Source organism: Giraffa tippelskirchi, chromosome 12 (assembly GCF_054371585.1).
Source record: "Giraffa tippelskirchi isolate mGirTip1 chromosome 12, T2T-mGirTip1v1.2.pri, whole genome shotgun sequence".
Lineage (NCBI taxonomy): Eukaryota > Metazoa > Chordata > Mammalia > Artiodactyla > Giraffidae > Giraffa > Giraffa tippelskirchi.
The window spans coordinates 49,496,540-49,512,294 of record NC_137286.1 but is presented as its reverse complement, the minus strand read 5'-3'; the positions used below and the strand labels follow the sequence as shown (position 1 = coordinate 49,512,294).

At 40.8% G+C, this 15,755-nt stretch overlaps 1 protein-coding gene across 5 annotated transcripts in view; it reads left to right on the top strand.

The window, feature by feature from the left end:
• Positions 1 to 15,755, top strand: part of AGBL1 (AGBL carboxypeptidase 1) — an 867,141-nt gene that overhangs the window by 316,216 nt on the left and 535,170 nt on the right. For all 5 annotated transcript variants that reach the window (XM_081550442.1, XM_081550439.1, XM_081550438.1 and 2 more), the window contains one exon: positions 13,284 to 13,464. In XM_081550442.1, coding sequence (XP_081406568.1) covers positions 13,284 to 13,464 — 181 coding nt within the window. The remainder of the gene's footprint in view (positions 1 to 13,283; positions 13,465 to 15,755) is intronic.

Sequence of the window (15,755 nt, the reverse complement as noted above, 5' to 3'; positions counted from 1 at the left end):
AGCATCTGTCTGCAATTTTCCTGATGCGATTACTCACTTCTCCCAAGTGACTGTCGCTTCTGTGTGTAGTAAATTTCTTAAACCCAATCTAAATACTGTATTATGATACTGTATATATTATGTATCATTATAGCACAGATGTATTATTTTTATTTCCAGCATATTATAGTATAACAAAATCTCTAGAAAAAAATCTGTACAATTTGACACATATGAGGAAATGCAGGAATTTGCTCTTATTTATGCAGAGTCTAAAATTGTTATCTCAGCCTCCATTACACCACTTCCTCTTGGTTATCTGAAAATTGCCCAGGAATAGATTTCCTGATTTTCTTTTCATTTATACATTATCCAAACCCATTTTCTTATAGTCAGCGATAGGCAAGACTAGATATAGTCAAAATAAGAAAGTGAGATTGCCCTTTGCAAAGAAATATGGGTTTGTAATAGTTCAAGATTGGATTTGTTTCATGAGAAAGAAGACAATGAAACAGTGTTTTGTGGGGGGGGCCTTATCCTTTTATTCTTTTTATTAATGTCTCAACTATATTGCATTGAAATGTACTTACTTTTACCACTGAGTATGGTGAACAGTATCAGTTAGAGACTTGAAAGAGGATCTAGGGCAGTATTATTCAAGTTAATACAATAAGCCTCCTACATATGAATGACCTCCACCCCTCCTCTAAATTCTCTGTTGCCTCCGTTTGCCTTAATTTTCTTCATAGTTCTTAGAGGATGTTACTGTTTGCCTTCCCCACTAGAAAGTAAGCTCCTGATGACTGAACTTTGACTCCTGCCTTGTTATAGCTCCAATTTGTATTATAATGCCTGGTGCATCATAAGGGCTTGATAAATACTTGCTGAATGAATGGATTCTGCAAGAATTAGTGAAATATGTTGTGAAACAACTGGGCATGGAGAGGTTAATTAGAGGTTAATTACAGTTAATTTTATGGGCTTCCCTGGTGGCTCAGTGGTAAAAGAACCTACCTCCCAATGCAGGAGACACAGGAAACACAGGTTCAATCCCTGGGTCGGGACAATCCCCTGGAGAAGATGGCAATCCACTCTAGTTTTCTTGCCTGGGAAATCCGATGGACAGAGGAACCTGGCAGGCTACCGTCCATGGGTTGCAAAGAGTCCGACCCGACTTAGCAGCTAAACCACAGTGGGGCTTCCCAGATGGTGCTAGTGGTAAAGAACTTGCCTGCTAGCAGAAGAAATAAGAGACGTGGGTTTGATCCCTCAGTTGGAAAGATTCCCCTGGAGGAGGGCATGGCAATCCACTTCAGTATTCTTGTCTAGGGAATCCAATGGACAGGGGAGCCTGGTGCACTACAGTCCATAGGGTCACAGAGTTGGATATGACTGAAGTGACTGCGCATGTGTGCACATAGCAAAGCTTTTCTGAGGTCAGCCTTTGTTCCATAGCTTCCTCCCTGCTGTCTCCCCCACACCCAAATCCTCAGTGAGGCAGTGGTGGGGGGCAGCACATGAGCATCCTCTCTCCTCCTTCTGTCAGTACAGGAGCCCCTGTATTTCTGGCGAGAAATAAGAAATCTCTTTACAGAAAGAAGCCACGGTGTCTCAGGCTTTCCTTTGAAAGGCTTGCCTTTCATTCTGTGGTCTGGAGATCATTTCTCAAGCTTTGAGAGGAAGGCAGAGTGCAGAGTTCTGGGAAGGATAAGATCTGAGGCCACTCCAGTATTCCGGCCTGGAGAATTCCATGGACTGTATAGTCCATGGGGTCGCAAAGAGTTGGACACGACTGAGCGACTTTGACTTTTCACTTTGTTGCCCCTGGAGGAGGGTGGGGATGAAGATGATCAGTTGGGGATGAACTGAGGTTTTTAACCTCACCATTTGGAACAACCCCAAATGAGACTAGTTTGGAAGCAGAAGGCTGGTCAGTTGCGTGTTCTCATGGCATATAGGCCAGAAAACTGGTAGCTTAAGAGTCTGTATGGACTTCCCTGGTGGTCCAGTGGTCAGGACTCTGTGCTTGCGGGGGAGGAAGCACGGCTTCAACCCCTGGTTGCTTAACCAAGATCCTGCATGCCGCAGGCCCACCTCCCCTCCCCCGCAAAGTGTTTGTAAAAGAAGGCATGTGAAAAGTAGACCCTGCTCATCTGGGAAGGAATTGTGCCCCAGTAATCAGGAGCAGCGAGAGAGATCCAGTCCACACTTGATTGTTCAAAAACTTATTATTAGCACTGATTACCTGCTCTCTATTTTTCCTGCCAATACTTGACTTTTGACTTCTCTACCAATTAGCACTTGCATCTGAATATTCAAGAAAGAGAAAAAAAAGAGAGATGAAGTTCCATGTAATTTCACTTCTTGTCAGGCGCTCTCGTAAAAGAATACAGGAGAATATAGTAGAATCAAAGGGGATTGAAACCACTGGCCAAAAAGTTTGATTTTTTATCTATTGTATTTCACATTGCCATTGATAATAATTGCATTTAGTGTTGCAGAGACCTCAGAGAGCCTGATTTTTTAGGTCAGGAACTTAGATTTCAGAAGAGTTCAATTTTTCCTAATACATTCAGTTAGTAGGATGCAGAACTGGGCTTCAAACCCAGCTTGTCTGATTCAAAATGAGCATGGCGCTTGTTTTCACATCAGTATGTCACTGTGTTTTATCTCAGGAGGATTAAGTTCAGCCTTCCTCTTAAGTATACAAACAGAATAATATATGGTCAAATGAAAAGAACATTGGATTTTGTTTCAGAACACCTAAATTTTCCTCCAATGATTTTTAATGATTTGGTTTTGTTATTGTATAATTTGAGTTGTTATTTAAATCCTCAGAGGAAAAATAAAACATCTAGGCTCATGGCTTCACTGAGAAATTCTAAAATAAAATTAAGAAAGAAATACTTCTAAACTTCGAAAATCTTCCACAGAAATGAAAAAGTGGTAATGGCTTCCAACTCATCATACATTGATCTCTAAGTCTGTAGAGGACATTACAAGAAAGAAAAATTACAGGCTCTCATGGGACATAGATGCACAAATCCTGAGGGGAAAAAGAACAAATCTAGAATTGCAGAAATGACATATATTGCAATCAAATTGATTGGCTTTTAGGAGTGTAAAGTTGATACAACTTGAAAAAAATCAGTCAGCTTAATATAAAGTGATGTCTTGTTGTTCATTCTCTGAGTCATGTCCAACTCTTTGCAACCCCGTGGACTGCAGTACACCAGGCTTCCCTATCCTTCACTATCTCCCAGAGTTTGCTCAAACTCATGTTCATTGAGTCTGTGATGCTATCCAACCATCTCATCCTCTGTCGTCCCCTTCTCCTCCTGCCCTCAATCTTTCCCAGCATCAGGGTCTTTTCAAATGAATCAGCTCTTAGCGTTAGGTGGCCAAAGTATTGGAGCTTTCAGCTTCAGCATCAGTCCTTCCAATGAATATTCAGGGTTGGTTTCTTTTAGGACTGACTGGTTTGATCTCCTTGCAGTCCAAGGGACTCTCAAGAGTCTTCTCCAGCACTACAGTTCAAAAGCCATAATTCTTTGATGCTCAGCCTTCTGTATGGTCCAACTCTCACATCCATACATGACTACTGGAAAAACCATAACTTTGACTATATATATATGGACCTTTTTCAACAAAGTGATGTCTCTGCTTTTTAATATGCCATCTAGGTTTGTCATAGCTTTTCTTCCAAGGAGCAAGTGTCTTTTAATTTCTTGGGTACAGTCACACTGTCTGCAGTGATTCAGGAGCTCAAGAAAAGAAAATCTGTCAGTGTTTCCATTTTTCTCCCATCTACTTGCCATGAATTGATGAGACTGGATGCTATGATCTTAGTTATTTTTAATGTTGAGGTTTAAGCCAGCTTTTCCACTTTCCTCTTTTACCCTTATCAAGAGGCTCTTTAGTCCGTCTTTGCTTTCTGCCATTAGAGTTGTATCATCTTCAGATATGAGATTGTTGATTTCTCCTGGCAATCTTGATTCCAGCTGTGAGTCTTTCAGCCCAGCATCTCGCTACTCTGTATAAAAGTTAAATAAGCCTGTCCATAGACAAAGAGGAACCCGCAAGGAGAATGTCAGAGGGGCATAATCATGTTATAATCAAATTCCATACTCGCAAGGTGGGTGACCCACAGATTGAAGAATACTAAAGAAGTTCTTGCACTGCTATGAAGGTTTTAGGCCCCATGTCAGACTTCCTAACCTGGGGATCTGGCAAAGGGAATCCCCAGGGAATCTGACTTTGAATGACACTGGGATTTGATTATAGGACTTCCACAGGACTGGGAGAAACCAAGACTCTTGGAAGGCATGAACAAAATCTTGTGTCCACCAGAACCCAGGGGAAACCCCACAGAAGACTGAGCCAGACCTGCCTGTGAATGTTTAAGTGTCTCCGGCAGAGGTGTGGGTCAGAAGCGGCCTGCTGCAGGGTCGGGGCCGCTGGCACCAGCAGTCCTGGGAAGTGCACGTTGGCGTGTGCTTAGTTGCTCAGTTGTGTCCGACTCTTTGTGACCCCATGGACTGTAGCCCCCCAGGCTCCTCTGTCCTTGGAGTTCTCCAGGCAAGAATGCTAGAGTGGGTTTCCATGCCCTTCTCTAGGGCAGGCAGATCAGGGATCGAACCCAGGTCTCCCACATTGCAGGTGGATTCTTTACTGTCTGAGCCTCCAGGGAAGCCCAAGAATACTGGAGTGGGTAGCCTATCCCATCTCCAGAGGATTTTCCTGACCCAGGTATTGAACTGGGGTCTCCTGCATTGCAGGTGGATTCTTTACCAGCTGAGCTACCAGAAAAGGGCATGTTGACATAAGCCCTTTTTGAAGGTTGCCAATAGACCATGGAGCCTGTAACCTCCAGGACTGGGTCACCTCAGGCCAAACAACTAACAGGGATGGAGCACAGCCCCACCCATCAGCAGACAATTGAATTAAAGATTTTTTGAGCATTGCCCTGTCCACCAGAGCAAGACTCAGTTTTTTCCCCAGAGTCAGTCCCCCCCATCAGGAAGCTTTCACAAGCCTCTTTCTCATCCATCAGAGGGCAGACAGAGAAGCAAGAACTACAATCCCATGGCCTCCAGAACAAAAGCTACAACCACAGAAAGCTAACCAAAATGTTCACATGGATTTATAGCCTTGTGTAACTCAGTGAAGGTATGAGTCATGCCATGCAGGGCCACCTAGGATGGTCCTGTCACAGTGGAGAGTTCTGACAAAATGTGGCTACTGGAGAAGGAAATGGCAAACTGCTTCAGAATTCTTGCCTTGAGAATCCCACAAAGAGTATGAAAAGGCAAAAAGATATGACATTGAACACCTACCCCAGGTTGGTAGATGTCCAGTATGCTACTGTCCAATATGTCCAGTATGCTGCTGAGAAAGAGTGGGAAAATAACTCTAGAAAGAATGAAGAGGCTGGACCAAAGTGAAAACCACGCTCATCTGTGGATGCATCTGGTTTTGAAAGTAAAGTTTGATGCTGTAAAGAACAATGCCATACATGCAGCTAATTAAAAAAGAGAGGTAGAAAAATCTCTATATATTGATCTAGAAAGACCTCCAATATATATTAGTGAAAAGCACACAGTGGAGAAAATGTTCATAGCATGCTATCTTTGGTAGTAAATTTTAGTATCGTGTATATTCTGGAGAATCCCATGGACGGAGGACCCAGGTAGGCTGCAGTCCATGGAGTCACTAAGAGTCGGACACGACTGAGCGACTTCACTTTCACTTTTCACTTTCATGCATTGGAGAAGGAAATGGCAACCCACTCCAGTATTCTTGCCTGGAGAATCCCAGGGACAGGGGAGCCTGGTGGGCTGCCGTCTATGGGGTTGCACAGAGTCAGACACGAATGAAGCGACTTAGCAGCAGCAGCATATTCTATAAAGTATATAATTTTTTTTCATCAAACTCTTTTCAAATTTTCTTTCTCAGAATCTTCTTTCATTGAGATTTTCTTTTTTAATTTTTATTTTATATTGAAGTATAGTTGATTAACAATGTCATGTTAGTTTCAGGTGTACAGCAGTGTTTCAGATGTACATACACATGTATCTATTCTTTTTCAAATTCTTTTCCCATTTATGTTATTACAGAATATTGAGCAGATTTCCCTGTGCTATATGGTAGGTCCTTGTTGGTTAACTATTTTAAATATGATGATGTGTACATGTCAATCCCAAATTCCCATTTATCCCTTCCCTCTCCTACCTTTCCCCTTTGGAAACCATAAGTTTGTTTTCTAAGTCTGTGAGTCTGTCTCTTTTTTTTGTAAATAGGTCCATTTATATCATTTTTAAAAGATTATGCATATAAATTATATCATTTTCTTTTCCATTTGTTTCCTGGTCTCTTTCTTCACCCCCTTGCCCTTCAGTCAGGCCATTTTTATCCACTCTCTCCCAGAGTTAAGGTCATGTTAGCTGACTTGACCTTAATATCACAATATGTGCTTTTTTGCTATTTCTCCTGCCATCTTTAGCTCCAAGAAAAGCCCCCATCTAATCACACCATTGTAGAATGATTTTTCATGATGCTTCCATAGCCTATAAAATTACTCCTTAGCCAGGCTAAAATTACTCCTTAGCCTGTTTAAAAGAATCGGGTACAGATTTAGCTTATAGCATCACTCTTATCTTCCATATAGCTATTGCTTCAGTCACATAAAATGACATCGCTTTTCTTCAGACATTATGTGCTTTATGACATTGTTATTTTACAAATACATCAGTTTATCCCTTTCCTATCATCTCCCACCTTTCTTTTCTTTTTTGTTTTTAAAATATTTTACTGATTTTTTTGACCACACCATGGGGAATCTTAGTTCCCTGCATGCGTGTATGAGTGCTCAGTTGCTTTAGTCCTGTCTGACTCTTTGTGACCCCATGAACTGTGGCCTGCAAGGCTCCTCTGTCCATGGGATTCTCCAGGCAAGGATACTGGAGTGGACTGCCGTGCTCTCCCCTAGGGGACCTACCCGACCAAGGGATCAAACCAAAGTCTTCTGTGTTGCAGGTTGGTTGTTTATTCACTGAGCCACCTGGGAAACCCCCTTGTGGTAGAAGTGTGGAGTCCCAGCCTCTGGATCACCAGGAAAGTCCCTCATCTCCCTCCTTTCTTTTCTTCATCTGGCAAACTCCAATTAAATGGGATGAACCAGATCAAACGTCACCTCTTCTGTGAAAATTTATTTATTTTTTTAAAATTTTCTCTGCTGTGTTTTACTATTGGAAAATATTTTAGAATGTATTGAAAAATTGGAAATATTGACAAGTGCTTTGCCTCTATGAAAACTGACATATGATTGTTATTTTCTGGAGAGACGGATACATTAGGTCAGGATAAAGAAGAAATAAGAATGACTCAGATGGCCTCCAGTCACAGATTTGTCTCTGTGTACAGATGCCTCTAAGTATCTATTAATACAATTAAACACAGATAGGATCCATTACAATTCAGGTATCTCACCTGTATTGCTTTCACGCATCATTATGTGACAGGTACGTACCCTCTAATATCAACAGAAAGAGATCTACGTGCCATTTTTAATGGCTACATAGTATTCTGTTTTATATATCGTTTCCTTAACTAATTTTCTATGGATGCACGTTAAGTCACTTACAGGTGCTCACATTACTGTAAATAACGTCATAATAAGCATTCCACTGTGCTTTGGAAATGTTTTGGTAGTTTCCCCTGATCACATAAGATCATGATTATCTGTTTTCCTGTCTTTCTCACTAGACTATTATTAGTTCCCTGAGGGCAAAAATCATTTCTTTTGGAATCTCAGGACCCTTATAGCTGCCAGTAGGAGCTTAATAATACCATTGAAAGAAAGAAGGAATAGATGAATGAATATTTGTATAGATGGGTGCACATCACACATGTCTTTAGTTCTTTCTCAGTTTTTCATTGGCCGTGAGCCATATATCTCTTAGGATTGTGCAGTTCTCTACTTGTTTCTAACAGATGTCATTGCCACTGACATAAATTTAATATGTGACTTTCAGAATTACAATATGCCAAACCATGACTCCCCCATAGATCTTCATGGACTCCAGAATAGATTTTATAAATTGCAGAGAAAAAGTAAAAGATGTATACCCTACACTCTTTGCCCTCCCCTAAGCAGAGATGAGTTATTAAATCTTAAATTTTCAATTACAAGAAAAACACATAGTATGTGTGTTGCATACTGTTTACAGCTGTTGTCTTTATGGGTTCTCTGGAGCACCATTTGCTGCTACAACTGAATGGTCCCATAGGTTGAACTCTCCAATATGAATGCAAAATTACCTTAAGAGAGAGGAAGAGAGGGAAATCTACTAGAAATGGCTAAACTGCTGTTTATGCTAGTATCTTCATGAGAACCCACAGTTTCCCCGTTTGCCTCTTTAGGACAGCCTCTTAGGTTTTGTGGCATATGACAATCTAGTGGATTATAAACCTGACTCTCCAAAGAGGAGAAACATCATTGACATTTCCTTGCAAGAGCTGCATTTGACTTATTGACTATAATGCACTGCATTGCCTTGGTTATCAGGCAATGGGACTCAACTGGCCCAGACAATGAGAGGATCCAATCGATGTTGAAAATTTACAAGAGCTTAAGCTTTTTTTTTTTACTTCTTCTTGATGGACTGGGAACACTTACTATTGTTTAATATGCTGTAAATGAGCATAGTTCAAAAACCACAAAGAGAGTGATATGGAATTATAGAACTGAAAATAGGCCACTGATTGGGTACAGATTCATCAAGCCTCTTTATTTCTCAATAAGCTTTTTATTGGCCTGCCAATACAGCTTGCTTTGGAAGGAGTGAAAAGTAATTGTGATCAAATGATATAGTGGGAAAGTTGAGCTTCAATTAACTTCAACTATGTTCAACTAGCTGATTGTATACCACTCCCCCCACCCCATACACTTACTTAGTAAGTTCCAGTTAGCAAATTGTTAGTCTAACATGCAGAACATCCAGTCCAAAGCTCAGTTTCTTCAGAAACTTACATAATTCATCTCAGACAGAATGTGGTGGGGCTGGAATTTGAACTCTGGAAATTCAGGTCTCGAAGTTGTTCTCTGTACTTATGGTTGCCAGCAGGGAAGGATGGGGGAAGGGATAGTTATGGAGTTTGGCATCAATATGTACACACTGCTCTACATAAAATGGATCACCAACAAGGTATCAGTGGGAACTCTGCTCAATGGTATGTGGCAGCCTGGTTGGGAGGGGAGTTTGGGGTACATGTATATATATATATATAGTTACAAGTATATGTATGGCTGAGTCACTCTGCTGTGCACTTGAAACTATCACAACATTGTTAATCAGCTATAGTCCAATATAAAATAAAAAGTTAAAAAAATAGAAGTTGTGCTGTACTCCAGTAGGCTGCACTGTCTGCAATTAAACAAATGTACTGTCTACAGAAATGTCAGGAGTTTTTCAAAGCACAGTCTTTGGTATGTCTTGCTCCTGTTGAAAAGCCATCATTTACTCTCTGTTTCTTAAAGTAGACATTCTCAGCTGTTTATTTCTGGGACACACCTAGCAAATATTCTCATTACAACCCTTTGTGTCTCTCTTTTCTCCCCAGTCCAGAAAGCACACTTAGATGCATGCTAGTCAAGGTAACCATATTATAAAGATGATTTTAAACCTGTTCTTATAGTCATATAAATTGAGCTAGAGTCTAACAAAATATAATAAATATGTGATTACACTTGCCCAGTCAAATAGTGGTTTATTGGTCTCAAACATCTAGAAGCATTGAAGAAGCTAGTGAAGGTGCAGGATAGCTGCTTAAGGGGTTTTTCAAGAACCCAGGCTCTTTCTACCTTTATGGTCACCATCTTCTCATGTGACTTGGATTCTCGAGTTGGCTTCCTCACCTTGAAGTGTCAGATTTATGTTCAAGGAAGGAAGAAGAGACAAATACAAGAGACAGAAATCTAAGAAGGCATTTTCCAGATGAAATTGTGCTCTCTAATCCTTTTTCCAGAAAGACTTACCCTCTGGCTGCTATTTACATCTCATTGGTCTCACTCCTGTCACATGGCCATTCCTACCTCTAAGAGGATTCATGAAGCTGGGTGTTTTGATCTGGGCACTTTTTTAAACTCCCCCAAAATCAGGGGTCTGGTAGTAGGAAAGAAGGGGACTAAAGCTTACTGGACAAGTAACCAATATTTCGTGTGATATATACATTGTGAGGGAGAAGGCAATGGCACCCCACTCCAGTACTCTTGCCTGGAAAATCCCATGGACAGAAGAGCCTGGTAGGCTGCAGTCCATGGGGTCGCAAAGAGTCAGACATGACTGAGCGACTTCACTTTCACTTTTCACTTTCATGCATTGGAGAAGGAAATGGCAACCCACTCCAGTGTTCTTGCCTGGAGAATCCCAGGGACGGGGGGAGCCTGGTGGGCTTCCGTCTATGGGGTCGCACAGAGTCGGACACAACTGAAGCGACGCAGCAGCAGCAGCAGCATACATTGTGAACATATGTATATATATCTGTGTGTGGAGAAGGAAATGGAAACCCACTCCAGTATTCTTGCCTGGAGAATCCCAGGCACGGGGGAGCCTGGTGGGCTGCCGTCTATGGGGTTGCACAGAGTCGGACACGACTGAAGCGACTTAGCAGCAGCAGCAGCAGCAGCATGTGTACATATGGGGCTTCCCAGGTGTCACAGTGGTAAAGAATCTGCCTGCTAATGCAGGAAACTCAATAGATACAGTTTTGATTCTTGTGAAGATTCCCTGGAGTAGGAAATGGCAACTTCCAGTATACTTGCCTGGAAAATTTCATGTACAGAGGAGCAGGGTGGGCTATAGTCCATGGGGTTGCAAAGAGTCGGACACAACTGAGCACACGTGTACACGCACACATATACATATATAATGTGAATATATCTATATCTGTATCTGTATCTATTTCTATATATTATCTATATCTATATATAAAACAAGCAAACATTTGCACTTTTATTAATAACCAGTGATTCTTCAATAGATCTCATCACAGATCATAGCATACCAGTGAGACACTGACTTCATGACTGAGAACTTCTGATCAACGGTATGAAGTCCAAACCCAAAACAAAATGTATGAGGAGGGATATTACTAGTTTGACACCAGCCTAATTTCTAAATTCATGAGCTACCATCTCCAGTCCTTTGCTTCAGCCACTCATGGTTTTTCTTGATTCTTGAAAGCAGTTTGTAAAAACTGATTGTTTTTACAGACTGGTAAAAACAATAAAAACACAGCAGGAAACTGGTTGTGTTTCCTCTGTGTTCTTTGCATGCGTCTTTTTCTTTGCTTAGAAGACCCTTCCTCATCTTCTCTCTCAAGTTGTGCTTGGTTGCTCAGTTGTGTCCAACTCTTTGCGACCCCATGGACTGTTGAGCACCAGGCTCCTCTGCTCATGGGATTTTCCAGGCAAGAATACTGGAGTGGGTTGCCATGCCATTTCTCTAAAGTTAGATGATAATTATTCTGCAGGACCCAGTCTAAATAAATAGCATCACATCTCTGGAAATGTCTTTCCCTCTCTCAGACAGATCTATTTTTGGTGCTTTATTTACACCTCCATTAACTCACTTGTCATTATTTGCTTGAATATTTGTTACCACCGACAAGTGCTTTGGTCTTTTACAGAACAAGAACTATAATAGATTCAGCTTTTTCTACCCAATGCCTCCTGCAGTTTCTGGAATATGTTCAAGATACCTGCTTAAATTCAAAAGAAAAAAAGAGCTGAATGTTATCTCTAAAATATAAAGGATCTACGAAGAGAAGTAACGTGCTCTCACCATAGTCAATAAAAACGCATGAATAGATATGCCCCTTAAACCTGCATCTTGTTGGCTGTTGACAGAGGAGATTTTGTTTGTTTTAACTGATGATAATAGTAATATTATTGGGTAATTAATAGTTTATTTCTCCATACCTTTTATTCCTTGTTATTTAGAGGTTCTTGAGGTTATTCAGTTTTGTCTTTCTTTGTATAGAATTAGAGACACAATTTATACCTTCAAAAAGATTACTCTTTAAGGGAAGAAAAGCCATAAACTCATAGTTAAATATTTAACTCATGATTTGAATAATCAGGAAGAAAATGACTTGTTTAACTTTTAGACTGTTTAGTGGCTCACGTATTTATACCTGGCAAAAATTTAGTTCTCGTCTTTAGAATGAGTTTAGGAGCAATAAGGAATTGGGTGAGGATACAGAAGAAAGTGAGTCAAAAAACCCTCATGAATCAAACAGGAGGTTAGAGCAGACATGGTGAATTGCTTGTCTGATACCACATGATTCCCACCTCCCACTTCCTCAGGTATGTGAGGACAGACGTCACTAATCAATCAAAGATGTTTTCCACCTGAGCCCAGATGTGGTCCAAGAATAGGTCTCAAAGCTATGTGCATCTTCTGTCAACAAAGGATGATAAATCTGTCTTTTCTCAGTGCATTCTGCATAGAGGTCTATTGTGTCAATACACTCCTTGTGATTGGCAGAGAGTGTGTTCCTGATTTCTTTTGCAAAGTGAAGGAGGTATTGCAACTCCTAGACTGAACTTCTAGGTGCTTCCTTCTTCTGTGAAATCTCTCCAGGATTGGCTTCAGTGTCACAAAGTCAATCATAAGTTTCCCAGTTCAGTTTCTGTACTTGACTCCTCTCACTGCCGGGGAGTGAGAGGGAACATCCTAACCACAGATTTCATAATTGAGAAGGGAGAGAGCTAACAGGTACGTACCTAATGGCAAGGAATATGCCAAGTGCTTTGTAATCACATCATTTAGTTTTTACAACAGCTACAGGAGGTCAGTATCATTGTCCTCATTTTACACATGAGAAAGCAGCCTTGGAGAAATTAAGTCCTGCAGCTGAGATCTTACAACTGGTAAATGATGAAGACAAGATTCAGTTTCAGACCTGGGACATCCAGCATCACGCTATTGGACCCTGAAGAGAAAATTGTTTCTTTGGTGGTCTTCTAAAATCTGATTTTTGGCTTGTTTTCATGCCACAAAGTACCTACGGTTTGGATAACAGCCTTGAGCTTTAACTTTATACTCTCCTGAGTCTTACAGACTGTAGAGGCAGATGGAAAATGGATAAATGCACATTAGATGTGTATTAGAAACAATCAACCTATTTAAGGCTTTATGCCAGTCAGGTGTAAAACTGGCTTCCTGGAGATTGTCTTGATGGATATGGAAACTGTACTTGGGTTTAATTTTCTCATGTGTGTGTTTTCTTTTTCTCTGCAGGGCAGCGCCCATACCAAGTGATTACCGCTCGAGTTCACCCAGGAGAGAGCAATGCCAGCTGGGTGGTGAAGGGGACCTTGGAATTCCTGGTCAGCAGTGACCCCGTGGCTAGGCTCTTGAGGGAAAACTTCATTTTCAAGATAATCCCCATGCTCAACCCAGATGGTGTCATCAATGGCAAGTATGTCAGGCATTTGGCCTAACTTAGGCCGCATTTATGTTATCATGATAATGGATTGTTGTTTTGCTCAATGGGTTTGACTTGAGAGGTGTTGGTACTCTGGCAGGAATAACTTCTCTTGAGTTCTGTTACCTCGTACAAATATCAGGACATTCTCTATAAATATTGGTATCAATCTCAGAGTTTCTTTTAATAGAAAAGTATAGACTCAAGAAATTAGTAACAGAAGAATCCTTAGAAAGAATCAAATCTAACACTATCCTTTTAAAAAGGAAGGAATTGATGTCCATGATAATCAAATGACTCCCGGCCCCCCCACCGGCTGCCACCTGGGCTGGGTTAATGACAAAGCCAAGGCTCAAACTGTGGTCTGATGAAGTTAAGACTGGTGCTTTTCTTTGCTTCTGAGCCTGGCAGGCCATGGTCCATGGGGTGGCAGAGAGTCGGACACGATTGAAGTGACTGAGCATGCACTGCAGATAAGTCTTTATTCTCAGTTGTGTTTTTATTTGGAAAAGGAAATGGCAACCCACTCCAGTACTCTTGCCTGGAAAATCCCATGGATGGAGGAGCCTGGTAGGCTGCAGTCCATGGGGTCTCAAAGAGTTGGACACAACTGAGCGACTTCACTTTCACTTTTCACTTTCATGCATTGGAGAAGGAGATGGCAACCCACTCCAGTGTTCTTGCCTGGAGAATCCCAGGGACAGAGGAGCCTGGTGGGCTGCCATCTATGGGGTCGCACAGAGTCGGACATGACTAAAGCGACTTAGCATAAGAGCAGCAGCAGCAGCAGTGTTTTTACTGGATTCTGGATACAGCCATAGTAAGGATGTCACTTTATTTAAATGGAATGGCTGAGATGGTTGAAGAATGGCTGTGGAATGGTTAAAAGTGGAATGATTGAAAAATGGTTGGCTGGAAGAGAAGATTGGGGTGGTGCTTTTCCTGGCCCACTCCTACATGCCTTTCAGAATGTATTTTGGGAAAGACGAATTCTAGGGTTAGAAAGAGTCAGCATTTTCAGAGTTTGTGGGCCGAGGCCCAGAAAGCAGAGCAGGGTCTCAACATCTCATAGCCTGTGGATGAGGGTGACAGGGTGAACATTCATACATACTTGCCTCAAACTGTGGAAAAAAACTTAACATTCCTTCCTTTGGTAATAAATGGTTATTTTTACTATAGGATTAGACAGTGATATCCTATGGAAAAAAACAGAATTCAAGATAAATAGAAATATGGAAAGGAAACATAATTTCAAGAGCTAAAGATCCAAAAGAAGTTGCAATTTAAAATATTCGTATTAAAGAGGCAAAAGCACACTTTCAGAAACTGAGAAAATAGAATAATATTGAAAATGTGAAAACAAAGAGATAAAATGAGAATTATAAAAAACTATGAAAAAGCAAATTTCAGAGATAAAATGACTTAAAATAAATAAGAAAATGTTTTAAGAAATATAAAATAATTTCTTTCAAGAAAAAAATCCTAAATGGTAATAAATGTTGAAATGCTGGGAATAGCTTCAAAGGATAAGCACAAAAAAAGAATATTGAGAAGTTAAAAAGGTTAAAAATATAAAGATGGTAAAATAGTAAAAGAGGATCAGAATAAATTCCAAATGATAAAATATGTTAAATTATGCCAAAATGCAAGCAAATGAAAGCTAAAGCCTATAAAAATAAAATTAAAAAAACAAAAACAAGGAAGTAGATAAGTAGGTAAAGAAAGCAGCCACATACTTAATAAGTTTCCTAGTTTTGTAACTCCCCAATTTTTTTTTGATGGAATTTTTTGGTGGGCAAAGAAAAGGGTCCTTACTTTTTGCATATGGTGACTGGTTGGCAAATACAAGGCATGAGAGGACATGTCCTTTAGCAGGTACCATCAATCAGACCTTTGGCAGCAATCAGGCTTCTTAGATCTCAAGCGGGACAGAGCCCTGAAGCACAGTGTCCATTCCTGGTCCAGCAGCACTCAGCTGGCTCCTACCATGTGTTCATTGAGCTCTAGGAATCAGCTCTAGAGTCTCATTGTATGACTCCTCCCTGCTTGAGGGGCTAAGGATTTTATTAGCATGCTTACTGAGCCTAAGTGGATGGAAAACAACTTTGCAAGCCGTCTTGAGGGACATGACCTCTTTTCAAACATTTTCTCATCCAAGTTGGCTCTTTTCTGAAGTTGCATGTTCCCTTGAATTATCTGGAGTCTGGTTGAGAGTGAAAAGAGCACTGGGTTCAGAGTCATAATTCTACTTGGCTCTCCCCCGACCTACTTAGTTTTCTCTTCTG